The 27,796-nt window shown below is 35.2% G+C and overlaps 1 protein-coding gene across 1 annotated transcript in view; it reads right to left on the reverse strand.

Moving 5' to 3' along the window:
- Positions 1-8,079: 8,079 nt before the first annotated feature.
- Positions 8,080-27,796, reverse strand: part of LOC149793583 (dynein axonemal heavy chain 5-like) — a 229,214-nt gene continuing 209,497 nt past the window's right edge. The window contains exons 75-83 of the mRNA XM_089967542.1: positions 26,406-26,570; positions 25,609-25,803; positions 20,145-20,295; positions 19,200-19,311; positions 13,281-13,437; positions 12,313-12,525; positions 11,795-11,923; positions 10,658-10,784; positions 8,080-9,997 (exon numbers count right to left, since the gene is read on the reverse strand). Of these exons, the coding sequence (XP_089823668.1) occupies positions 9,714-9,997; positions 10,658-10,784; positions 11,795-11,923; positions 12,313-12,525; positions 13,281-13,437; positions 19,200-19,311; positions 20,145-20,295; positions 25,609-25,803; positions 26,406-26,570 (1,533 nt within the window). The 3' untranslated portion in view covers positions 8,080-9,713. The remainder of the gene's footprint in view (positions 9,998-10,657; positions 10,785-11,794; positions 11,924-12,312; positions 12,526-13,280; positions 13,438-19,199; positions 19,312-20,144; positions 20,296-25,608; positions 25,804-26,405; positions 26,571-27,796) is intronic.

Here is a 27,796-nt window from a genome sequence, read left to right on the forward strand (position 1 = left end):
GCTAAAACTGCATTGCTGTGACCATACTTTTTAGGCTTTAATTTTCATTGTTACCTCACTGGCACATCAGTACAAGTACATAGTGAGGAGGTGATTGGAGAAACGTGCCTAGCTCAAGGACACACTATCATGGTAGTTGACCTGGACTGATTCAAAGGTAGGATTTGAACTGCATCCTTTTGGTCATGAATCTATCATGCTAACCACTGAGCCACTGATAGTTGTTTTGCCTCCATTAGTTGCCTCTTACAAGATGCAGTAGGGCATATTGAGCCTGTTTCAAATCCATGATCCTGCAAGGTATAATTTTCAGAGAAACTATATTTGAATGCACACACAAGTTGTGGAGTTTAGTGAATAAAAGCAGTCTTATAGCAACACTCTCACCTATTTGTTGCCAGACTTTCATTAATGGTACATCAGCATTGAAAGTGAATAATGCAACAAAATGGAGTCATTTGGATCTACTTTCTAGGGTTTATTAATGACTAATTTATCACAGGTTAAAGATGTTAACATATGCTACAGAAATGGGGGATATCCGTAGCAACAGTTGATTGTAGTCTATGACTGCTGATTAGAATGAACTATGGAAAGATGAATTGAATACTTTATATTTGGTAGTAATGTGATGAAATTGTGGGATACAGAATTTGTCAAAATTCTTGGACCTACATGTAGTTAACATTTTTATTTACAAAGTGAGTACTTCCCTTACTGCTTACAGTTGATGACTTGTGGATCCTGACCAGCAAGCCTTGTTGATCCAAATGTTCAATAGAAGTCTTTCTTTATGTCAAGCAAGTCTAGTTGTGATCAGTTAGATGACCTTAAGAAAATTACTTGTGTTTCCTTTGAAAATTCAGTTGGATTAAAAAATCAATGTCCACTGTTCTATGTGAAGGTCTGAGAGTGACTGCTTTGGGGTCATGTTCTGGTGACCATTGAATTAGCCAATGGAAATTCAGCTTTCAAAAATCTGAAAGTGATTCAAATCATTTGGCACACATTGATGCTCTTCAGACACACTGTTCAGTCTCCCAAGCATGACAATATCAAACTTCATCTGGTTGACGGATAAAATTATTGATTATGGTAATTACATAGGTCACCAGAACACGACTCATAAGTGGTCATTGTCAGATCTTCATGTAGGACAGCAGAGATCTGATTTTAATCAGTTTGTTTGAAAATTATAGATAAGATTAGTAAATTCATGACATCAGCCAGGCTCTGAATAGCACAGCAACCATGTAATGCTCTAGCTTTGCACCTTTTTAGTCTAGGTTAGATCCCTGTTATCACATGTGCAAGGATAAATAGTTGTCTATCCATGTTCTATGGTTTTGTCTAGGTTTTCTGGTTTCTTCCCCATAATGATACCCTCTTCTCTGAGGTGCAAACTCAGCATATTGTGTTTAGAACTTATCGAAGTTGTCATGAATAGATTCTGAAAAATTTAAATCTGAATTTCCACCAAACAGATCATAATCATTAATAGTGTCATAATACCTGTATGCAAATATTCATGTGTGTAAATGTAGTTCCTGTATGCAAATATGCATGTACAGTATGTACATGTAGTTCCTGTGTGCAAATATGCATGTGTGTACATTTAGTTTAAAGAATGGTTGATTAAACTGGAGTAAAATTAGCAGGTTCTAAGCTTTAATGGAATAGACCGGCATACTTTCCTACACACACTGCAAGGTTAGGTTCACAAAAACTAATTAAGCCAATGAGCTGTTATAATTGCATCATATGATAGGTCTAAAGAAAATTATATATATTTTGTTTCTAATTTTCTTTCCTGAAGAGTCACTAACCAGTGAAGAATGTTACTTTATTAAATAGAAAGTAACCTTAAAGAAAAGACAAACTAAAAAATATTTATTGAGTACAACATCTTGGTTTTGTATAGGACAACAAAGTAAACAAGTGTGATTCAGCCATTTCCAGAAAGGTCATTTGTACTAAAATTACTAATTTCATTCAAATGTTGTAGGGTTTAATGCCATTTTTCAGCACATGATAGGCTGTACATGACGGCCAGTATTAATGGTAGAGGAAGAACCTTGGAAAACCCTGGAAAGAACCACTGACCCACAAGAAGCTACTGGCAAGCTTTCTCACATACCTACATTGGCCAAATCAGAGATTCAAACCCATGCAGACAGGTGAGATGGCAGTGATCCATAAAGGAGAGTGCTTTAAACCACTCAGCCATCATTAAATGTAATTATGTCCTAAATATGTGACATAATCTATGCTGGTATGTTACATTAAAGTTGGTGACTAACATTAAGACAGACTTGGTACATACTTGTGAACCTCCTGGGCAGGAGGAATTTCCTCCCGAGGTGAGAGTGTCTCCTGTCCTACATGACACTCATTGAAATTTGCATATTCAACATTATTTACTTAAAAATTTCTGCAACAGGTATTATTACATTTTTTTTCACACATTACTTCCAATGTAGTATATTAGTGGCAAAGACTTCCTGTGATCACATGATTGTATACTTGCTTACTACATGATGCTTAAATTGATAATGAAACAAATAACTTAAACTAATCACTGGATTTTACTATGTGTGATCAATTTAATTCAGAAAGAACTAAAGTTGTTAAAAATATCATATTACTTGGATTACTTCAGCTGGGTTAGTTTGGTGTTTGTGTTTGAAGTTTTATTGTGATGCATCAAGTAATTCAGAAAGGATTAATGATGTTTTTCGATTGTCATATAATGAGTCAGATTGTCTTCACTGTTTAAAGTTTGTAGAGATATCTAAACATGTGCTATCTTCCAATGCTAAAATGACAAAATCTAAATAATGAAATATCACATGCAATTAAACAGTTGATGGAAACAGGAATTTCAGTTGTTGGAATCATATTCATAGGCACATATGAATATGCATTGTATCATCCCTATAACGTAAATTTTATGAAGAACTTCCCAAATTAGACCTTGACTGCACCAATCTTGAGCAGTTCAGGCAGATAGTAATGATCCTGAATCTTTCCACAGACAGGAAACAATTGAAATAAAAAACAACTATGAAAGTCTGCTTTACACACAGCATTCTCAATGTTCAAGGAATATAATAGCATCTGGGATACCTCCTTCTGTCAGTGCACAAGTGAACCCAGTAAATACTTTACTTACTGATTGATGTGAATAGACCAGTATCATTTATTCTTTTGGACAACACACCTGTAATAAAGTCAACTTAAAATTGTATTCTAAGGACATGTGCAAATGGAACTGCTTTATTACTTAGAAATATAAACTGCTATACCCCTATATTCAGGAAAACATCTACTAATTGTCAGTTTTTGCTGTGAAACAGGCCATGTAACTGATACCTTTCAACATGGCAAGGCCATCAGGTGTTATATTTGCAATGGACTCAGACACAAGCAAAAACTCTGATAAGAACATTTAGGGGTATGATGGTGAAGAGAATTCAAATTGTATTTCAGATAGGGAAAGTACTTTTCTCGGGCCCATTAACAAAATAATCATTAACGTTTTATTAGAAATATGCACAGAATGCAGTGAAACTAACTGTAAATTCATGACACCAATCCACTATTTTAAATGTCAAAATCCACAGTTTCAAATAAACACAGTGTAACAATACAAGTACATGTACTAACTTTTTTTGCACAAATATCCATCTGTGCATATCAGGTGTTATATTTGCAATGGACATGGACACAAGCAAAAACTCTAATAAGAACATTTAGGGGTATGGTGGTGAAGAGAATTCCAATTGTATTTCAGATTGGGAAAGTACTTTTCTTGGGCACTTTAACAAAATAATCATTAACATTTTTATTAGAAATATGCACAGAATGCAGTGAAACTAACTGTAAATTCATGACACCAATCCACTATTTTAAATGTCAAAATCCACAGACTCAAATAAACACAGTGTAACAATACAAGTACATGTACTAACTTTTTTTGCACAAATATCCAACTGTGCATATCAGGTGTTATATTTGCAATGGACATGGACACAAGCAAAAACTCTGATAAGAACGTTTAAGGGTATGGTAGTGAAGAGAATTCCAATTGTATTTCAGATAGGGAAAGTACTTTTCTTGGGCACATTAACAAAATAATCATTAACATTTTTATTAGAAATATGCACAGAATGCAGTGAAACTAACTGTAAATTCACAACACCAATCCACTATTTTGAATGTCAAAATCCACAGTCTCAAATAAACACAGTGTAACAATACAAGTACATGTACTAACTTTTTTTGCACAAATATCCAACTGTGCATATTCTGATGAAACACTTAGTAGATGATCTGCATACCAAGTGCTACTTATTAAAGCTGCTTCTCCCTCTGACACTCCTTAAGTGTCATATATGTCAATGCCTTCTTGTACTCCATGTGGTCATGGTACAACAGATGTGTATTATATGTTATCTTCTTCATGCATTTATGTAAATAATCAATGTGATGAAAAGAAATCTGTCAGGTCTAAAAACAATACATGGCAAGTAGAGTATTAATAAATCTTCTGGATTGGATGGTATTGGTCCATAAATTCCTACAATTGCTGCACCAGTAATAACAAAGTCATAACACGTATTGTAAATTTAAGTATAATGAGTGATAATTTTCCAGACACTGTACCTTGAAATGTGCAAAGGTTACACCTATCTTTAAACAAGGGGGATCTAGACAATTACAGACCTTACTACCTTATTATCAAAATTATTTCAACAGCAATTAGCCATGCAGGTATATGAATTTTTTAAAACGCTATTTCATAAGCACAATCAGGTAGACTCGTGCAACATAAGTTACCAAATTTACAGATCTTTGGTTGCAAGAAATGGATAATGTTTCTATAACTGGGATTGTTTTCCTTGACTTCAAGAAAGCCTTTGACTCTGCTGCGAAAGATGAACTGTTACATGCTTGGCAATCCTTTGCTAAACTGGTTTAGACAATACCTAAACCCAATGTCTCAACAAGTAAGCATTGGCCATAAGCTCACAATATCACACTTTTCATTCAGGGGTCCCATAAGGCTCAGTTTTTGGCCCTCTCCTCTTTCTTATCTATGTATATGATCCACTGTGATATACCCTTTCATATACTGTGAATCATTTTATTTCTGTAAACAATGCTTTTGATGGTTGATCAATAGACACATAAAAAAATAATGTGTGTTGTCCATTGTTGAACTTTATAAATCCTCTCAAGTGCTGAGATTTGGTGTTTCCTCAGTCAAACAGTAGTCCATTGTTGGAAGAATTTATGAATTGTAGCATTTATTGAAAGTTCATGTAAACATTTTTTGAATCTGCTGAGTAGGGCAATTTTGGATGTCAGTGTCTTAAAAGCTTATCAATATGATCATCTCATTGTAAATGATTATCTACAGACACACCTACAAGCTTTTCATGTTTGACAGTTTGTAACTGATGACTACTTATTGTAAAAGATATTTCTGGGTGCCCTAACTTGTGTAGCTTTTGTGATGTCCTCAAAGTCATACATTTTTATTTTACCTTCATTAATTACCATCCTATTATGTTATGCCAATCTTGAACTCTAATAAGGTCCAAGTCTAATCTTTTTTGGATAAGTTCAGTGTATCAAATCTTTCGTTGAATAACTTCAGTGTATCAGAACTAGATGTACACAAGGTTGTATCATCTGCAAACAAATCTGTATTTGAAGATTCATTATTTATCCTTTACATAGATAAGAAGGAGGAAAGAGCTTAAAATAGAGCCTTGAGGGACCCCTGAATGAATAGTGCAAGTTAATGTATCTAATATTATTGCCAACGTTAATGTATCTAATATTATTGCCAACGTTGATAATACTCGATGAAGTTTCATCCCATGATCTCAAAGAGTGGAATAGAAACTATAAGGGAACAGTTCAAAATATAACACTTTGACACTGATCAAAGTGGTTCACATCTCACCTGCTGCATCTCTTGATTTTAAACATTGCAATACTTAGTGGAATTGAAATGAAGGTGTTATGTACCTTGGCTATGATGATCAGAACAATTGTTGTTGTTGTTTTTTGTTTAACACCATTTCTCAGCATATGACAAGCTATACATTGTGGCCAAGATAACTGAAGAAGGAAGAACCCAGAGAACCCCAGCAAGAACCACTGACCCAGATGAACCTACTGGCAGTGTTCTCACATACCCACATTGGCCAAGCTCAAGACCCATGCAGACAAAGGTGAGATGGCAATGTTTGGCAAAAGCAAGTGCTTTAGACCACTCAATCACTGGGGCCTGATAGGAACCAGTTGGTCCTTCACAGCTCATCTTCCAATACAGCCAGAAAACCCAAAACATTGAGCTGTAATCTTGACCTTGAAACATGCCTTCAAATGAGGTATACAAATAAAAAATTGCATACACTAAATTTCAAACGGCTGTAAATTCACAGAGCTAAAAGAATAGTGTGATGAATAAATGAAAAATGTTGAGCCATGATTTTGACCTTGAGAGAAGAAACTTTCACACCTTTTAGTGATCATTCTGAGTATACCATGTCTCAAACAGCTCAAGTTATAGAGCAGAAGCAAAAATGTCCTGAAACATCCATCAGTATTGAGTCAGGATTTTGATCTCAAAGACGGTATTCATGTATTTTGTTTTTGTTGTTGTGGGGTTTAACGCCATTTTTCAGCACACAATAGGCTATACATGGTGGCCATATTAATGGTGGAGGAAGAACCCAGGAAAATCCCGGAAAGAACCACTGACCCACGAGAAACTACTGGCAAGCTTTCTCACATAGCCACATTGGCTGTATTTATGTATGAAGGGTATGTATGCATTATAATCTAATGGCACATCAGCACAATATCTGGTGGAGATTAAAAGTAAAGTTATATACATGCAAATATAAATAACTGCATCAAACTTATGTATGAAGATAAACCCTTCCAAATAAAGGCAATGTGATATGCAACACACCTTCTAGTGATGTACAAATGTTTCAAGTTTCATCCCTTAATCTCAAATGGTTTTAAAGGTATAGAACAGAAAGGAAAGTGTGATGAAAAATGAAAAATATTAAACTATAACCATGAGACCTTGATATTATCTCCAATATGGTAGACAATACAAGTATAAAAACATTTCTTCCCTTAATCTCAAATGGCTTTAAAGTTGTAGATCAGAGTGGTTTCAAATGCAAAATGTCGAGCCATGACCCTGAAGATAGCAACCACTTATCATATTTCTTGACATGATGTTCCAGTATAAGAAGTTTAATCCATTTCATTCAAATTTCATTAAAGTTATGAAGCAGAAGGAAAAGCGTGATGAGAACATAAAATATTGAGACATGACCTTGACAATAGGACCCCAATACAGTATTGAAACTTTCTAATCATGATGCACAGTTGTACAGTTTCATTCTTTAATCATAGACAGTTTTAAAGTTACTGATCTGAAACAAAGTGTCATCAACAGAAATTGTTGTTGATGTTGTTGTAGGGTTTAACACCATTTTTCAGCATACAAGAGGCTATACATGGCAGCCAGTATTAATGGTGAAGGAAGAACCCGGAAAAACCCCGGAAAGAACCACTGACCCACGAGAAGCTACTGGTAAGTTTTCTCACATACCCACATTAGCCAAATCTGAGACTCGAACCCACGCAGACAGAGGTGAGATGGCAGTGATCCGTAACGGGGAGCGCTTTAGACCACTCGGCCAATCAACAGAAATGGATATGCAGATACTGTCACAGCTTTTGTTTGAAAAGCAAGGAAAAAGTCTGTTACATACATTATGGGTCTTTTGATGAATGCAGGTTTACAGTTTGCTCAGAAACATGTTTGAAATTTTGTTACACTTGACCTTGGACTTCCTCAGAAGAGCCTCTCATGAGAGGGCTAAACATTGCACACCTCCTTGTAGACTGATATCATAAGGACAGCTTATCTCCATGTGGAGGAAACAGTTGCAAATTCGAATGACTGAATAGATGGACAGATATTTTCACAATACTGCTAACACTAAAGAGTGAGTATAAAATGAGCAAACAAGAGATAAATATTTTTATATGTTTGTTTTATTGATATTGTTAACAATTATTTTTAGTGCAAACAATCAACAACGGCAATAGCAAATAGCAGTACGTTTTTCATTTTAGCTTTGGCATCAAAAATTTGAACTCTTACATACAGGCATAATGATGACAGTAACAAAGTATGGAAAGAATCACACCGAAAAGCAGGAACTTCATTCTTGAAATTGGAAACAGAAAACTCCTAACCAAAACCAAGAACTGTCTTGCTGATGCAAGATGGACGGAATTCCTGTTCAGTTTATGATTATTATTATCACAATATGCTAAAAACGGTAAAATAGACAAAAATATACCGTGCGGGGAAAACATAATGAGCAATATAAAAATATACTAATGAACACAGCACACAAAATATACCAATAACAAAAATTACAAGTTCATTGAATAACTTAGAATGCTGACTGTAACCTACTATGGAAAAAGTTTGTTTTGACTGGATACAGGACGGAATGTTGAAAATGTTCAATTACCCCTTATACTTTATCACAATAAAATTTCAGCAGTTTGTGACCTTTGTACATATATAATATTAAAAAATCTCAAACTTCCACCAAAATGCTACCAATAAGTATTTATATATGGAAGGTGTAGATACAAACATTGTAATCAGTTTAAATATAGAAATAATTGAAATAAAAAATAATGAATACTTTATTAGTTAATACTGTTAGTTTATTTCTAAAAAAAAGTATATTTAAAAAAAGTGAAAACTACATGCCTATTCAAACTTTAAAAAGTTTTGTTTCCCATCCGAAATTTTAAAACAATGAAAAAAAAAGGGTCCTTATTTACATGAAACTGAAAATTTATGTTTTTATGTGCACAATTTTTTTTACCTACGTCCTTATCAAATAATCATTCTTCACTAGAAAACATTTCAATCATTTTGTAAATATTGTATACCAGTTTGATATGAATAAAAATCAATAAATGTCAAGTCCACAAAAATACAAACCATGCACAACTGTGACCCTGTTTTTGGCAAAATGTTAATTTTTAATTAAAAACTATGCCTTGTCAAGTATTATAAACAGTCATAAATACAAACATAACTTTGTATTGATGCAAAAACGTATTCCTGAATCAAACAAAACTTAGGATCCCAAAACATTCTACTTCTAATAATTAATTAGTAACAACAAATATGATCTCAACTAAAATATTTGAATTGGTAATATGCAATTATTGCAATGACAAAACACTGATATATGCATGTAAATGCGACTTGGAAATACTTATTAGCCATGTAATTTTGCAAACAAATTCTAAGTATTTAATACTGAACTTCAAGGTCTCTAAAATTTCTAAATGTGTTGAATTTATTATGCTTTCATAATCAATCTTCAAACTCAATTTATTGGCAAATAAATGCATAAATATTTAACCTATATTTGGGAACATCTACAACATATTCTTTAAGTCCTATACAGTGCACCTCAGATACAAGGGTTCACTTCAAATGCAAAGAAAATATTAGGCACGTCTTCATAATTTTATTATAAATCCAAAAGTCTTTTTTTGGTGCAAATTTCTAGGAAGGTCAAGTCCATTTTCAGGTGTTCATGTAATTTGTTATTTCTCTCAAAAAAGAACTTCATTTACTTTGTATCACAAAGCAGTGCAACTCCACGCAGAGTCCAGTGATCTGGCTGCTTGTTGGTTTTCAGCTGAAGTGGGAAGATGTATGTAAGATCTGTACGACGTGGCTTCTTGTACACTGGACATTCGTAAATACTGGTCGTCTTGTTTTTTTCAACATTTGTAGCAAACACATGGACGACAGGAATTAAGGTGTAGAGCACTTTCGGGGTTGGTTCAACCAAGCGACAATTGCGTCTATCCCATCCAGCTCCATCCACAAAAAGACCATAAATATACACACCTGGAAAAGAGCAGTCAAATAGCAAATGACGTGTTCTACAGAATGCACAGTTTCACCTGAAAACAGTGATAAGGTGGTGCAAATTCCAAAGGAAAGATAGGAGGACTTTGAAAGAAAGATAGGAGGACTTTATATGTATACCAGGATACAAAGTTTTGGCATATAGTAGTATATTACACCAAAATTTCATATTAAAACTGGTGTCAAAAATATGACTTATGAAAACTTAACACAGAATCTTTATATTGTTGAAGATAACTACAAATACATTTGTGGCAATGTACCAAACATATGTAACCCTTACAACTTCCTCATTTGATACAAACAGATTTTATTTAATCAAGTGAAATCATGTGAAAGGGCCTATATAGTAAAAACTCACTCTCTCCGTATGTATGTTTGGGGTATCAAGTTTGAACCCCAAGCTAATACATGCAAGGATTATTATTACTGTTCATCAAAGTCTACTTTTCCCCTGGGTCTTAAGTTTTCATCTCTTAAAGATTTATTTCACAACTAAATCGAAGTTAAAAATACAAACTGTTTGAACTTATGTATAATTTAATAGGTAAGAAGGTAGGTAGGTGGTTGTTTGGTTGGTTGGATGGATGGGAAGAATGATAGATAGACAAACCAATAGATAGATAAATCAATTTTTACCTTCATTTGGTGGCGCATGAATGTCCTCCCTCATTTGCCTAGTAACTTCATTGTCCAGAATTACATTGTCCAGAGCCCAGCCCTTGTGGGCACGTGTAATCTCTTGTCTCATGGCTGTCAGGAAACCCTGAAAAAAATAGTATAGCATCTGTCATTATCATCAGTCTAATACATGTCACATAGCACTTGCTCCAAAAGTCATAACAAATCAAAAACTGAACTTGGTATAATGACGCCTAACAGAAGAGACTTTGAAATCTCTAAAGTTTCGCAATTACACAGAATAAACAATACTACTGTCAAATTAGGTCTGAATTTGAGCAACTTGACTAATATTCAGATTAAAATTATCAGTGGGACTCTGAAATAACACATCATTATTTTATCAAGCTACATCTCTCCCTTACATATAGCTGGAATCCGCTAGTTAAGCTGATAGTTCTGCCTGGTGAGTTAGGTCAAATGCTGTTTTTATAATGAATGTACATGAATTATGCATGGATATAAGGCTGGAATGTTTACATGCATAAATAACTTAGTTTAGTTTACTGTTTGTAAAAATTTTAAAATTGGTATCCACAAAAACAAAAAGACACTTGGCTGTCAATGTTGCAGGAACTATTCATTCTGACTGAATAATATATTTCCACATCACTGCTTTAAAGTACAGTCTATTAAGTAGACTTTGTTAATTCTTTTAAAGTATGTATGACTTTGACATAAAAAATGTGGCCTCTCAAGGAAAGAGGCATGGTTGATGAAATTTGTTTGCAGCACATGATAATAACATTACACATCTCGTCAATTTGCTGACAATGCTGGTAGATATTATTTCAACTAACAACTACTGTCATCCCAAAAATTGGATGCATGAGATCACACTATACTGAGGTGCACTGTAGTCAGGGAACACTATTCATACATGTGGCTGGATGATTTTCATGTGAACAGCTTTATAACTTGTTTCATGAAGGAAGCCAATTAGACTGACCAAAGAATGGCCTTCTGATAATCCATGAATATGGCATATTTGCATAAGTGACAGAACCTTCTCTGTAAGCATGGAAATAGGCTAAGTTTCATTCAGATTTAAAGATCAATTATTTTTATGTTCTTTCTTTCTTTTCTTCGTAATACCTGTGGGTTGAAGAATCCAGTCATCCAGAAGGAGTGAGGTCGGCCATCAAAAAGCCAGGTGTGGAACTGGGCATTTCTGTCCAACAGGTCTGTAAACCAGAATCCCAGTGTGGCTGACTCCCAGGAAATCTGCAAAAAGAATGTATTGCTCAGACCATACAAAACCCAGCCAACCTCTACAGTAAGTCTGCCTATATAAGAAGCAGCTCAATTCCAACAAGATTTTGTTCTCCAAAATAAGCCAATCGCAGATTTGCCTACTAATGATTGATTTAAAAAGGTTTACCAGGTATTTCAGACTCATTTTATTTCAATACCACAACACAGTTTTGCATATAAGGTGCTCAGATAAGACCATTTTATAATGGTCTCAGTATACTACTTCAACCATAAAGGAAAACATATTTCTTAAGAGCTAAAATTTAAAAATAATGAGAATGCTGAACTCAATATATATCAAAGAAAAGGTTTGGACAGTATTTATTTGCAACAAGTCACATTCATTTGTTTACACTCACCTTCTTCCATAAGGTAGGTACACGAGCATCAAACATATTATCCAGAGCATCTCTAAGGTTTTCACTCATGATGATGGTGCCATCAATTGCAAGTTTGAGATCCTTTAGCATAGTTCGTACACAACCAATCACACGCTGCATACGGTCAATCTCTTGTCTCAGGAAGATGTTCAGTGGTTGCAAGATGCCCATCTTTTTCAGCTTTTCCTTAACCTGTTGTACAATAAAAATGCTGTGACGTTACTTTTCCCAGCACACATTACATAATGAGACCAAATATTTGTCAGGTCTTGTGGGTCATTACCAGTATTTTTCATATTTTCACTCACCAAAAATTATACAAATCTTTACATATTTAGAAAACATCAGTTTCTTATTGTGCAACACAATAACTGAAAGTACTACATCAAATCAAAGGTAACTGACTATGATGGAGTAATACTGGTATTGTAATTTAAAGTGACACATTTTCAATAATGACAATTACTGTTAACTAAACTTATGAATGATAAAAAATAACAGAACTACTACTACTCAGTTTGTAACTACCGTAAATCTGTATATATATATATACTAACACAGTTTGTTTATGGCCACCTAATTTTTTCATAACTGTAGTTTTCACCCTAATGTAATGTAAACTCATTTTACCATGAGCCATTATTTACAGTGTATACAGTGTATGATTGCTTTGGATGTCAAGACAGGATCGATAATACTGTTCTCCAACTCATGTATAGTCTTGCAGAAATAAGCCATTCCATATTCTCCATTGCAGTTTTACAATTTGTTGAGGATTCTAATTCAATTAAGTGAATACCTTTTACAGATTGAGTCTTACAAACAAAATCAAATGCTTCACACCATAAGAAGCTTCTTTTGTCTCTTTGTATGTAAATAAACATTATTTTATTCTTCATGTTGATTTTATTTACTAATTTTCTTGAAATGCAATGTGGTCACTATACCTCAAATGGGATGTAGTCCTCGGGTAATTTTTCCAACATGTCATCACAAAGCCTGTAGACTACACTCTCACGAGTCTCACCTCCACCACCACCAGAGTCTTTAGGCTGAATGTTTACAATTGTGTCCAACATCTCAGTAGCAACATTGGTGGAATACCTGAGAATAGTAGTATGATTCAATTTTGGACCATAAAACAGGATTTTTGTAAGAAGGATGGCTATTAGCAGTGTTAACATGTGCTAGTCTGTTGTAGAACTAAATGGTCCATATTTGGACCATCTTGAAAGGAGGTCTTGTACATGCAGGATCCATGTATAGTGAACTCTTATTGTATCAACATTCTTTACAATGGAATATTCAGGTTCCCACAGGAATTTCAATGCTAAATTTATCCATTTAACAAAATATTCAGCTTCTCATTCCAAAAGCAATTTTCTGGAAACATGGATGCATATTTCCTTTCTATATTGTCCTTTACAATAACATTACCACGGAACTGCACTAGGAGTATGTCCGAGGATTGTACATGAATATTTCATTTCAAAAACAAAAATCTATGCTTGATAAATGGTTGAAAGCATTAAATAAAAAAGATATGGTAGGCACCATTATGGTTGATTTTCCATTAAGCTTTAGATTTTGTAGACCATGAAATTTTGCTTGAAAAACTGAAAATCTATCAATGCAATGACAACTCCCTAAACTGGTTTACTTCTTACTTAACTGACAGAGTGCAAAAATTATATTTTAATTGGTCACCTTTCTGAAAGTAAAAATATTAACTGTGGATCAGAAATTACATTTCTTCCATTGACCTTTATGCAAATACACTACATTATCTGAATCAGGTAAAATAAAAATTGTACTTTAAAATAATTTAAAAGATGCTCTTAACAGACTTAAAGTACGATGCAATGAAAACAGTATGATTTTAATTACAAAAAAATAAAAGCCCTACTAGTTACAACAAGAAAACAAAATTGAGCAAGGCTAGATAGTGACAAATTCCAGGTTCTATTTGTCCTTATTATGACCTCTCATGATAAAATTCTTGGTGTATTTATAGATAACAATCTGACTTCATCTATTCACAGTAAACATGTTCAAATTTTTTAAATTCTTTTCAATGGCTGCTTAGGAAAATCAGAACATACATTTCTTTCGAGTATAGTGTCATCTTTAATAAAAGTTATACTCATCCATATCTGGACTATTGTATTGTAATTTGGGGAAATACCTCTAATTCAAACCAAACAAAACCTTTAAGGCTCCAAAAGAGAGCATGCCTTTTAATTCTATTTCAATGTATAGATAATTTTCAGGAAACAATAATATAATAATTGTACCAATCCATTAGAGAATATTTCTTAGAAAGGCCAAATGTATGTAGTATCCAGAAAAGCCGTTCTTGTCTATCTAAGCAAAATCTTTCACCAAAGAGATGCTGATGGTACTCCAAATTTAAGGTCAGTAAGAAGCAAAACTTATATTATTCCAAGGCCAAAGAAGGAACTGTTTCAAAAGAGTTTTCAATATACTGGTCTACTGGTAAGGAACAGCATTCCCTGTGATGAAAGGGAGGCTCCAAGCAGTTCTTCTTTTCATAACTGAAGTCTCAAAAGGATGAAATCTTATGATAGTTGAACAGTTCTAGTAATATAAATACCTCCTGCTTTTCTGTACTTTTGCATCTTTTTCACAGTTGGATTTTTCAATACAGGTTGAAATTTGATATTTTATATATGTTTCTGTGTTCACTGATGCTTGTGCATAAGTTCTGGGCTTGAAAATGAGATTTTATGAATCAACTAGTATCAAGCCAAATTTATCACATCATGTATATACTGTATATATCGTACATAACAGCTACAAGGCCTCAAGGTAGATTAGTTCTGTAATTATTTGAGTTACCTTCTATAAATAAAGTAATTATTATTATTATTATTATTATTATTATTGCTAAATTAAAGGCATGATCTTTCCAAAGACTGATTCATTATTTTGACCAAATGGCTGGAAATGACTGGTCAGTGTAATGAGAGCTGACTGTATTACAACATGAGATTTCTGGCAAACACTAAATCTCACTTGTATGCAGTAACATGATAACAAGGCTATCTTTTATGTATATAAGACAGACATTCTGACAAAAAACAACATGAACATAAGGCAGGATGCAGTAATAAGTTTCCATTTCAGTTGAAAACACTGACTGATTTAGGAGTTCTATGACTTTAAAACAAGAGTCCTTTCAAAGACTGACACTCTACTGGCTGAAAAGAATTTTGGGAATACAAAACTATTTTTAACTTCAGGATGTTGAAACCATAACTGATATTCTTGAATGATAGCAAGATTTTACAAATAGCTTCTGTTGTGATCATATTGATGTCACATTGGCTCCATTTTCATTTAGGACCAGATATCATAAAAAAGTCTTTTATTGAAATATACATGTTGATATGACCATCCATTCAAGAGGGGTAACAATAAAAATAAAATTTCAAGATGGCCACTGTGGTGGCCAGACTGGGTGTCTCAGCAGCACTATTTTCATTTAGGACCACCTAGAACTTGAAATGAATGTGTTGTGTCAAATTTCATGGCAATTCTCTGAATTTCTAAGAAAAGAGGAGTGAAAACAAATTTGTGCCAATGGATGATGGAAAAGAAACAATAGGCCATCCCATCAGTTTTGGATTATGACTAGGAGAGCTCAAAAATCTGAAACAAAATAATAGCAGTGGTGCTGCCATCAAAACTCTCACTGTTGCTGCTGTCATAACCTATGGAAAAGTGACACTTGTCTTTTAATTTGCTAAATGTGAACCCCCTATTCCCAAATAAAAGATTGCTGAGTGATTTTTCCATCACAACAGAAAAACCTGATTTTTGTTTGTCAAAAATGTAAGCCTCAATTGCAGCCCAAAAAGTCTATGTGCAGAGAAACAAAAAGAAATTATAAAAATATAAAAAAATGCTGTAATCAAAATATCAAAATCTATTACAACTATTATGGAAGGAAGAGATGCTTGGAGTAAATGTAATATCATGTGGAATGTTATTCCAATCAAGACACCTGAAAACTGAAAGCTATTTTTGAAAAGCTCCTTGTTGACTTGGGTACTTTGAAATTTTGCCCTTTTAATAATAATAATAAAAATAATGATAATGACCCTTTTTAAAGAGGGTAACACAGTTAGCTAAGAACTAATCTACCTTGAATCCCTCATAAAAAGGAATTTATTTATTTTAGCTGCATATCTGAAGCCAGTGGATGTACTGGGTTTGGAAGATTGTTGTTGTTGTTGTTGTTGCTGTAGGGTTTAATGCCATTTTTCAGCACAAGATAGGCTATACATGGCGGCCAGTATAATTGGTGGAGGAAGAACCCTGGAAAACCCTGGGAAGAACTGCCGACCCACGAGAAGCTACTGGCAGGCTTTCTCACGTACCAACGTTAGCCGAGGCTGAGACTCGAACTCACGCAGACAGAGGTGAGATGGCAATAATCCATAATGGTGAGCGCTTTAGACCACTCGGCCACTCAGGACCCTGGGTTTGGAAGAAGGAAATAGAGTGGGTATTTCTATTCTCAACTGGAATACTATTCCAGAGCACAGTTCCAGAGTATTGGAAACTTTTTTAGAGTTTAGGTACCAGTAGATACTCTTTCCTGAAAAATGGTGTTTAGGTAAGTGGGGGCAGATTTTCTAAACACCTTGTATATCAGTTTAGCTTTTCTCAAAAATATTCTTTCATGTATTGGCAAGTATTGGTAATACTTTGAATGGTAGCCTTGCAGTTTGAGCATTTTCTGTTTTCTGATCAAGAATTATTTTACATGCCTTTTCCTAAATCCTGGAAATTTTTCTCATATTTGTAACTGCTGTTTTCCCCCACATTTTATTACAGAAGCCAACAAGACTTCTGTTTTGATTGTACTGAGGATCATACCAATTTCCCTGCACATTATCTGAAGTCTGTTGAGAACAGTTTGATGGTTATTCAACTTCTGCTTGGTTGCTTTGAGTATCAAACAAAGTAGTGTCATTTGATGAAAATGTATCTCCTATTTTTAGGGGTAGGTCAGTTATGAACAGAACAAACAACAAAGACCCAGGAGAGAACCTTGTGGCACTCCACAACTTAGAATTTTAGTTTCAAATAGATGTCCATTTAATGTAAAATGTTTTAACCTATTGCTCAAGTAGGATGTGCACCACATAAGAGTACCTTCACTACACTGATAGATTTTTAACTTTTCAGGAAGAATTTCATGATCTACATGGTCAAAAAACTTTCTAAAACCAATCATTACCGTACCAACAAGCTTTCCTTTATCTATGGCTTTCAGCCACTTGTCAGTCATAGAGATAAGTACAGTTTTACAAAAATGATCTTTTTGAAAGCCAGATTTATTTTCATGAAGTAGCTTGTGAACAAGGGGCAGTGTACATGCTTTTCTAGTAATTTGGAAAGGGATGGAAGAATTGATATTGGTCTATACTTATTTACATCCTTATTTCATCTAGCTTTATGTGGTGGTGTTACTCTGGCAGTTTTACAAGACTGGGGAAATTGACAAGTTCTCAAATTGTCATTGCACAGAAAAGTAATACTATCAGCAACAACAGATGCAGCTGCCTTAAGAAGTCTTGGACCAATCATATCAAGTCCTGTAGATTTAGAAGCATCAATGTGCTTGAGGTAATTCAAAACAAACTTGGAACTTATTTCCCTGATATCAAATTTTGTACCATTTGGAATTTTTGTGGAACAAAAGCTTTTAGTTTTCAATGATCAGAATCTACCTTTTGTTCTGTAATCTTAGAGGCAATGTTCACAAAGAATTCACTGAAAATATTTGCAATGTCATATGAATAATGAACATGGTTTCCATCCTTAATTAGGAATTGGCATGTCTTTTTTTTTGTACTTTCCTGCTCCAAATTTGGGGTTATTTTCATCAACAATTTCTGGTTGTTGTTTACCTTTGCTTGTTTAATCATTCTGCTTACTTTATTTCTCCAGATTTAGTATTCATCTTCATTACCTACAGATTTCAAGTGGTCTCGTCTCTTCATAGTATCTAAAGTTTCTGTGGTAATCCAGCCAGGTTGATGACCATATTTAACTCTATGTGTCTTCAATGGTGCATGTTGATTCACAACTTCCAGAAACAGATCAGATCAAGCGTTTAAAATATCTTCAGCATAATCAAAAATTGTTATAGTACCCCAGGGTATTTGCTCTAAATTCTTTAAGAAATTGTCATTATTGAAAGCTTTAAAAGACCTGTATGTGACAGATTTATGAACATTCTTTTCTCCCACAATGTTATGTTTTCTTTGCCAAAAATTGCAAAATGATTGCTCAAACCAACTTTGGAAGGGAAATGCTTGAAACATTTTCTTTAGTATTTGTGTATATGTGTGGTCGTATAAGTGATTTTGAATCAGATGTTACCCTAGTGGGTTCACTGATTAATTGTAAAATCCATAAAGATTTTTAAAAAATCCAACCAATGTTTATTTGTTCATTGAAGAGGCCCCTATTTATGTCACCTAATATGTACAATTCTTTCTCATACAAATATGCCTGTTATATTCCATTTGTCTACAGCAATTAGTGTACTTAATTATGCTAACAATATTTTTGTATTAAAAAAATCTACAAAATTAAAAAATGACCCTTATAAGAATAAAATTTCACAGCCCTATGAATGACAGCTTTTGTGCTACTGCATAAAAACAGATGTGGGATGACTGCATGGATGGCAGCAGCAAGGCAATAATACCCCTTTTGCTACTATGGGGTGGGTGGCAGCAAACAATAACACTTTTGGTTCACTTTTTCATCAAATACATAAATAATCATAAATAAAACATAATCGTTACAGTGATGATGTAACATACGTGATATCAGCATTGGAGTGAAGTCCAAAGCACTCTGGTGAGTCAACCAATGGCAAGCTATCGATGTAGGTCCTGTACTCGTCTAATGTCCGGCACTTGGGTATTTTGTAGCCTAAAAGGAAACGAAATCAGATAAATAAAATTAATCAAGACCAAAAACGTTCACAATCCTCATTTAAGCACTCAGAGCTTCTAAAGATTAGGCGCTATACAATGTCCTCATTATTATTATTATTAATTCATATTTTCTTTGACAAAAAGTTTAAACATTTAACATGCAATCAAGTGTACACTATAAATATTCTTTTTATTATTTTCCAAAAATGGAAATTTTCTATTTAGGGCTGTTCCAGAAAAATATACATGGGATCGAGGTAAAGCACTTTTAATGTGCAGTATTCACCCAAAGAAGCAAATTAGAATTTTTGGTTGTTTCATAATTAACTCATTCAGAAATGACAGTATCCTGGCATATAAATTTGTTTAAAAAGTGCCTTCCCTGTACCATGAACGTTAAACAGAACAAACCCTATTTCATTCTATGACAACAAACTAGCCTTTGTGATTATACCTGTCATGTTAAAACAAACAACTCTTTTCTGGCTATATTTCACCTCATGACAGGCATAAATAATTAGCAAATTGCATGTATGTATAATGTTGCTGGTCTCAGTTCTCTTGCTAAATGTAGATTTGTACAGTTTTTGGTTAATTAACAACAATTACTACCCTTGGTGAAAGATAAATGCCATGTGTGATTAAAGAACTAAGGAAAGTAATTGTTGATAGCAAGGTATGCATTTCTTCTCTGGCTTAAGACATTCACTTTGAATAAAAAAAATTGTACTGAAACAAACAAATGAAGAAATCATGTTAAATAGCAGGAATGAAAGATAGAATTCCAGTCATAGCTTAAGTTTAACTGAATGCTTGGGAACACCATACCAGTGTAGAAAGCAAAGTTGTCAGCAAACATGTTTTCACCAAACCAGACCCTGGCATATGTGTTCAGAAGACGTTTGTCATAGTCATCAGTGACACGACCTCCGTATTGCACCTCACCACTCATGTAGCGCACAGTGGTCCAGGATACACCCTAAAACACAACAAAATAAAATGAAGTAAACATATTTTATATTTTGATATATATGAGTTACACTATCCAATTTTACATTACATAGTATAATATTTTTAGGTAATTCTCTTTAATTATGATAAACATGTGCATATGTCATTCTTGCATAATCATCTTCAATAATGAAAAGCATGTGCATACATATTACAAAGTGTATAATTCCTAGGTAAGTACCTTTCATTATGATAAATATGTGCACATGCATACATGGATGAATGATTTGTCCTAATGTTTTGAGGTGTTTCTTGCAAAAGCTTTTTTTCAATTGAATATTTTGAATTATTTTGCCCATAATAAGTAAGACATCATCTGTGATATCTACATCAAAGCAAATTTTAAAGCAAATTATGTTTCTATGAGAGTACTTACCCAATCACATAAACATTAGAATAAAAGCCTGCTCCCTTCAAAATCCAACAATACTTAAATGAACAGTAACTCTAGCCCATTATCTCCCCTTGCCACTGCCTGCTTTTAAGCTGAGCAAACTACTACAGCAGAATGGTTAGGAGGATCTTCAAGTAATGTGATCAGTTAGGTATTCTCAGAGAACCATGGTTTACTATAAAATCTGGTTTCTCCTGTTAATACATTCCACAATCACATTAATGGGGCTCAAAGTGGCTGAGTGGTCTAAAGCGTTTACCATTACAGATCACTGCCAACTCACCTCTGTCTGTGTGGGTTTGAGTCTCAGACTCAGCCAATGTGGGTATGTGAGAAAGCTTACCAGTAGCTTATCATGGGTTGGTGGTTCTTTCCAGGGCTTTCCCCGGTTCCTCCTCCACCATTTATACTGGCCACCAAATATAGCCTATCTCGTGCTGAAAACTGGCGTTAAACCCTATAACAACAATAACAACAACAACAATCACATTAACACTAAGGGAATAAGTAATAGATGGACATGATGCTGATCAGCCTACAATTATCCTGGGTATCCTTGGATTGGATTCCCCAAGCAAACTGATAACCCATTCTTCTGCCTAAAGCAATGCTGCCTATGGTTGTGTGATTTGTGACCAGATTAAGATTATTGAAATCTTCTAACCACCAAAATTCAATGGCAAATCCAGCAAGCTAAAAGGCTGTGTTGGTTTATTTAGGTCTGGAGGTCATCTGGGCCACACTCACAGGACCCACCATAATCATATGTTGTCTCTGTGAGGCTAAATCCCTGAGATAAAAACTTGAGAAAGTTGACTCCTCATGTCAGCCAACAGCTTCTATGATGTCAAAATACTGCTAATGAATGTGAGGTTCACAATGCTTGCTCTAATTTCATGAGCTGAAATCTTCATGAGGCAACTTTGATCTTTTGAGACATCAGAGTAGGCCAAGCATATATCTTGCTTAAACCATGGAAACAGGGCTTGAGAGGTGATATCCTGTTTTCCCTCCTTCACGAAGAGAAAGAGTTGTTTGCTGTTGTCTCTGTGTACCTCAAAAAGTAGTGACTGAGGGTGCTGACAGGATCCTGCATGGCTGCTGCTCTCAACTTCTCTAAAGACAAGAGGGAGTGTATAATGAATCTCTGATGGTTACCATTTCTTGGCCACAAAGTATGGTTGTGTCATGAGGATTGCTGAACCATCTGATATGAACTGAAGATATTTCGGGTCACCTGAAAGGGTACAGGTTTTTGCGATAACAGTTTCAGCAAGGTCTAGGCAAATGGCCTGATTTTCTCCAAGTTAATCCATGTTAGTACCCAGGACAGATTCCATTTTGGAAACAAGGTTACAAGATTGGTCTATTCAAATCAAACTTGGATACTAGCTCTGATAGATCTTTATCATGACTGACATCTCCTCAGCCATGGTGCCTGAATGTGTCAGATATTATGGAACAGTAGCTTTGGATGGTAACTGGTGCAAACATTTTTCCTTGTAGAGCTAGACAAAACAGTCAGACAGTTGAGGGATCAAGGAACTCAAAGGGACAATGGTATTGACTCAACACTAGTCCTTGAAAACACACCACTTTCTCTCAGATCTTCAGAGTGGAGGGCCTTCTTGCTCTGAAGATTTTCTCCTCAGTCAAAGGTTGTAATTCTATCTCTCACAAGTCTGTCCTGACAAGAGCTAAGTGTGAAGAAGATGGTTCAGGCTGGGGTTAAACTCTTGCAACCTTGTTTGTTTAAGAAGACTTGGACTGGCTGAAATCTTCCTGGGTATGTCCATCCATAGCTAAGGTAGATCACTTACACAGGACCTATCCAATCTGAGAGGGGCTTTCACAATGTTCTTGTGATTCTGACCCTGTATTTTCTTGTTAATTTTGGTACTATGACTGTTGAGGGGGAGCAAAAGACCCAAATGACTGAGAATGCAAGGTAAGTCACCATTATGGAGCTGTCTAACATAATCATGACTGACTTTCAGCAGTGTTAGTCATTCCATAGCTTAAAGCTGTTTATGGTTGGTTTCATTTATAGAAGGCTGATGTGAAGAAACTCTTCCCCTGTTCTCCATTTGCTGCTGGCCATATCAAAGCCTGGTAATAAGTGGGTTCCCCATCAATATGCATTGGCATTGATACACATCATTTTTAGTTAGGGCTTCTCCAAAGGAACTTGTCATCAACCAACTGTGGTTGCCCTAATGAAAGAGAAATTATCATACTTTGTTTGTAATAATGACCTTCTGAATGAATGAACTAGAAAAGGGTGCCACTGAAATAGCAAATACATTTGTAACAGGCACATATATAGTGTCCCAGTGGGATCAGAACCATTGCAGCATTGTGTGTGTCTGTGTGTGCAATTTGGATTTTTAACATATCTTTAAAAAATAATTCAGTCATATCGCTACAATGTCTGCAGTGTGACAGCTTTAAGTGATATCTAGCACTGGGGCATCATGTCACAGACATGTAGCATGATGTCCCACCCAGTCACATTATCCTGACACCAGAACAACCAGTCATAACACTAACCTCTTAATGCTGAGTGCCAAGCGAGGTAGCTGTTAGTACCATTTTTGTAAGTCATTGGTATGACCCAACCAGGGATCAAACCCACAACCTCTCGCATTTGAGGCGGACGCTCTAACCACTAGGCCACCAGAACGGTCTGCAGCATTGAGTAACCTGAGGAGTTGCAAGAACTTCATTGCTGAAATCCACATCCTGTTGGAAATTGACTTAATTGAGTTCAGCAATCCATACAGACATGAGGAAGATTGAGATTTGTCATAAATTACATACCCAGGTCAAGCAAACACTGGGATAGGTGAAGATCAGGTTTTTCCCAGTTCACTAGAAAATGAAGATGGTTCAAAAGGAATAGAAGATTGTTTCTGCCTTTGAGCACAATACCACTTCCCATATGTTTTTGGACTAAAATGTCCAGATATGCCACCACTGCCACAGAGGATGTCAACTGGAACAGGGTGATTATGCAATCCATACTTCTGGTGAAGACCTATGGGCTGTTATTTAGTCTGACAGGAAGAACACAAAATTAGTAAACTAGTTGTAGTATGAAACCAAAGAAACTTTTGAAACACTTGGGTCAATAGGGATGTTAAGTCAGTGTTGGGAAGTAGGAAACTTTTGGGTAGAGAAACTTGGTCTCTTACTTCCTACACTGGTTTAACTGTTGTATACTGGCATATGGTTTTGTTTTGAACAATCCTTTGGGTGAAAAAGATCCCATTGCCTGACTTGCCTGTCATTCCTCTGTTGTGGTAGGAAGGCAGGCTTTAAAATGAGGATATAGGTTGAACAGTCTGTTGGAGAGGTTGTTCCTGAGTTGCTTTCCTCTGAACTTTTTCAATTTTGCTCCGTAACAGCAATGGTGAGCCAAACTGAGTCATCCTTAAAGTCAGGGCATGATGAAGTTTTAGTGATATGGAGCATAAATATGCTATATGATGTACAAAATCAAGATTGGCATGGCAGTCAACACACTGGCCATGGTCTGGTAAACTGTTCTATTAATGACCCATGCAATTTGGGCTGTCAACTCCCAGGTATGTTGGTTGGCTATTTTTCCATTAGTTGAAAAATTGCCAATGAGGCCAGATCCAGCATCAAAGATGTGGCAACATTTTTTTGGGAACCAGCTTTGATGTGACAAAACAGATATTCTTATCCACTTTATATAATGATGGGGTAGATATTATAATTGCTTATGTTCTTATCCAATGACAAGAGTTTATCACAGTAGGTCGTGGAACATGTCCTGTACCATTGCACCTAAAATGTGACTGGAATCAATGTCAATCAATGCTTTGACTTAAAGTCATGTATGGTGGTAGTGGGTGAAAGGCATTTCAAAACTGACAACACCCAGTATATCTCTTCAATGGCAACCTTAAATCTGAACTCCATTATCTGAAATGATAATAGAAACAACAGATAAATTAACACATCAGTGTGTTAATGAGTCGCTAAATAATATGCTAAATAACACCCATCATTAAACAGAGTGCATGAACTAAAGATGGCATGCATGAAAACAATAAAGTCAACAACAGCATGTTGAACTATGTGGTCTAAAAATGACCAAGTCAAAGAAAGCGATCAATTTTGCAAAATATTCACCAGATCAAAAGCATAAAATAAGCACCATCTATTTATGAATAAAAAAAATTTTCAAAATAAATCCAAATTTTGAATGGATGGCTTGAATTTCATACAAATACTTGGATTTAATGGGAGGCTTTTTCCTTATTATACTATGTTGTGTATGGAAGCAATGATTAGAAACTGGTGACATCTGGTGGTGGCAAGGGATCTGATGGGCTTTCAGTAGGGTTGGATTTGAGAGGTAGCAGGCTTAATGTTAGTGTGATCAGGGATTGTATTCAAAGCAGAAAAGCACAGTTCACATAACATTTTATTGACACAGTTCCATATCACTCTTCTATATTTACTAAAGAATATAATTTGCTGTTTATTACTGAGAAAATGCTCCTAAACCCCAAATCAAACTTTGATATAATGTAAAGGTCACACTTGTATGTATTTGCATTGGGCAATATATCCCTTGACATTGTTGACAAATCTTTGATGTCTTCTTCAACTAGGCAAACTGCATGCCAATTAATTCATCTGATTGGCAGACCCATCCCTAACCCAGTATGCACAAATAATCATGCCAATAACATGTCCAAATAGTGGTATTGTGCTTGCTTGGCACTTCTATGGTTCTAGTTAAATCCCCAGTTTCCATATTAACTTAACTGGTTGACATATGGATGGACAGAGAAGGATAAAATTACATGTCCCTTCGCATTATGGCAGGTAAGAAAAATCATTATCAAGTACCTTTTTCGGATCAATATCATCCAGGTGATTCTGGATGAACTGAACTGTGGCAGTGAAATCAGACTGGTTAAACTCGTATGGGATGTTCCAGCCAATAGGGCCAAACTTTCGCCTTTCCTGCACTGTGGTGTGAAGGAATGCCACAGCATATAGCATTGGCTTCCACTGAGGCAAGTTGCTATACTCTAGTTGTTCCTAAAATACAGACACAACAACATCAAACACAGAGTGTATAAATCTTTAACCTAAGATGCTGTTATATTATATCTTACTTTAACTTTATTCTTTCCTCATTACTCTCTCAAATAAATGCCCCTTAATTAGACTACCAATAAAAGCTACTTTAATCACCGGGCTAGTGAAAGATAGGCACACAAGTTATTTTTGGCCTGTTAGAAAAATACTGAAATCATGTAGATGTAGCCAATCTATGAAGCACATAGATTATTAAGTATGGTGTCCATGGTTCCCCAAACTTCAAGACTGGTACCCTATTCAAAACAATTAGTGGTTCAAGAACTATATTGTAATTATCTTTTCTTTTGAAGGTATTATTAACTGTCAATCATACATGATCATGTTGGGCTCACTTCAACTCACTTACTGTTCATATTTCTATCTGGGTTAGACTGGTTCTCTATGATTTGACAGGTAAAATGCTTCAGCATGGCTGTACATTCTTGAGGCAAAACACAGGTTGTATATACCTGTGTAAATATATATTAGTTGTACATGTCTGTGGTTGTATATTGCCTGTATATGTATGTACCTACAGCTGCACGAATTGCTGTACATACCTGTGAAACGAGTCCATAAGTTCTCTTGAGACCAGCCTTGACACCCTGTGGAGGCTCATTAGTGAATTTGATAGAGGACTGTAGAAGATTGATTGGGAACTTGTTGTGAACTTCAGTTGTAATCCAGCATCGGAACTTGTCATCAACTACTTCAGTTGTCAGGATCTGCAACACAATAGCTTATATAGGTTTCTATTTTTACAAATCAAAAGAGAAACTGGAATAATTTTTGTTACTCTCAGTGTGAGTTAGAATCCAGCTATCAGATCAGCCCAGTTTAGCTACTGTGTGGTCTGTCCCTGGGTAAGGCACTTTACACCAGTTGCCTCAGCAATAATTAAACTTTATGTATTGTTGAACCTTATGTACCAAAGAAAATAAAATCAACCAGGAAACTACATGTATTTTGTAAGACAGATTTCAACCTGTAAGTACCCTGACAATTATTGCTCACACAATGTCTGGATTACAAACACGATATCTGTCCACTTAAAATGACTTATCAATAAATATATATCAATTAACTACTGCTTATCACTGATTACAGAGGAAAGCTGGCCAATCATGTCACACACAGTGTGTAAATCATTGCATATTTTCAGTGTACATCAGGAAACTTCTATCACCTATGTAATTTTTACTATGTTACATAAATAATGGAGATGCAATAGTTTGGTAGTTAGCATGTTTGGACTTGCAACCACATCCTGTTCAGACCAGGCTGTGCTTGGTCTGGGCAGCATTCTCACTTGCAGCTATATTGTTGCAACACAGTAACCACTGCTAAGCCACTGAAGTATGATTCAAGCCAAGGTACTTCAGTCATTGTAATATGTCTATAGCCAAGATACTTAATTCCAATCACTACATTATGTCTATAGCCACGGTACTTAATTCCAAACACTACATTATGTCTATAGCCAAGGTACTTAATTCCAATCACTACAATATGTCTATAGCCAAGGTACTTAATTCCAATCACTACAATATGTCTATAGCCAAGGTACTTAATTCCAATCACTACAGTATGTCTATAGCCAAGGTACTTAAATTCCAATCGCTACAATATGTTTATAGCCAAAGTACTTAATTCCAGTCACTGTAGTATGTCTATAGCCAAGGTACTTAATTCCAATTACTACAGTATGTCTATAGCCAAGGTACTTAAATTCCAGCCACCGTAGTGTGTCTATAACCAAGGTATTTAATTCCAGTCACTGTAGTATGTCTATAGCCAAGGTATTTAACTTCAATCACTACAGTATGTCTATAGCCAAGGTACTTAACTCCAATCACTACAATATGTCTATAGCCAAGGTACTTAATTCCAATCACTACAGTATGTCTATAGCCAAGCTACTTAATTCCAGTCACTGTAGTATGTCTATAGC

Source organism: Sinohyriopsis cumingii, chromosome 8 (assembly GCF_028554795.1).
Source record: "Sinohyriopsis cumingii isolate HCF-2022 chromosome 8, ASM2855479v2, whole genome shotgun sequence".
NCBI lineage: Eukaryota > Metazoa > Mollusca > Bivalvia > Unionida > Unionidae > Sinohyriopsis > Sinohyriopsis cumingii.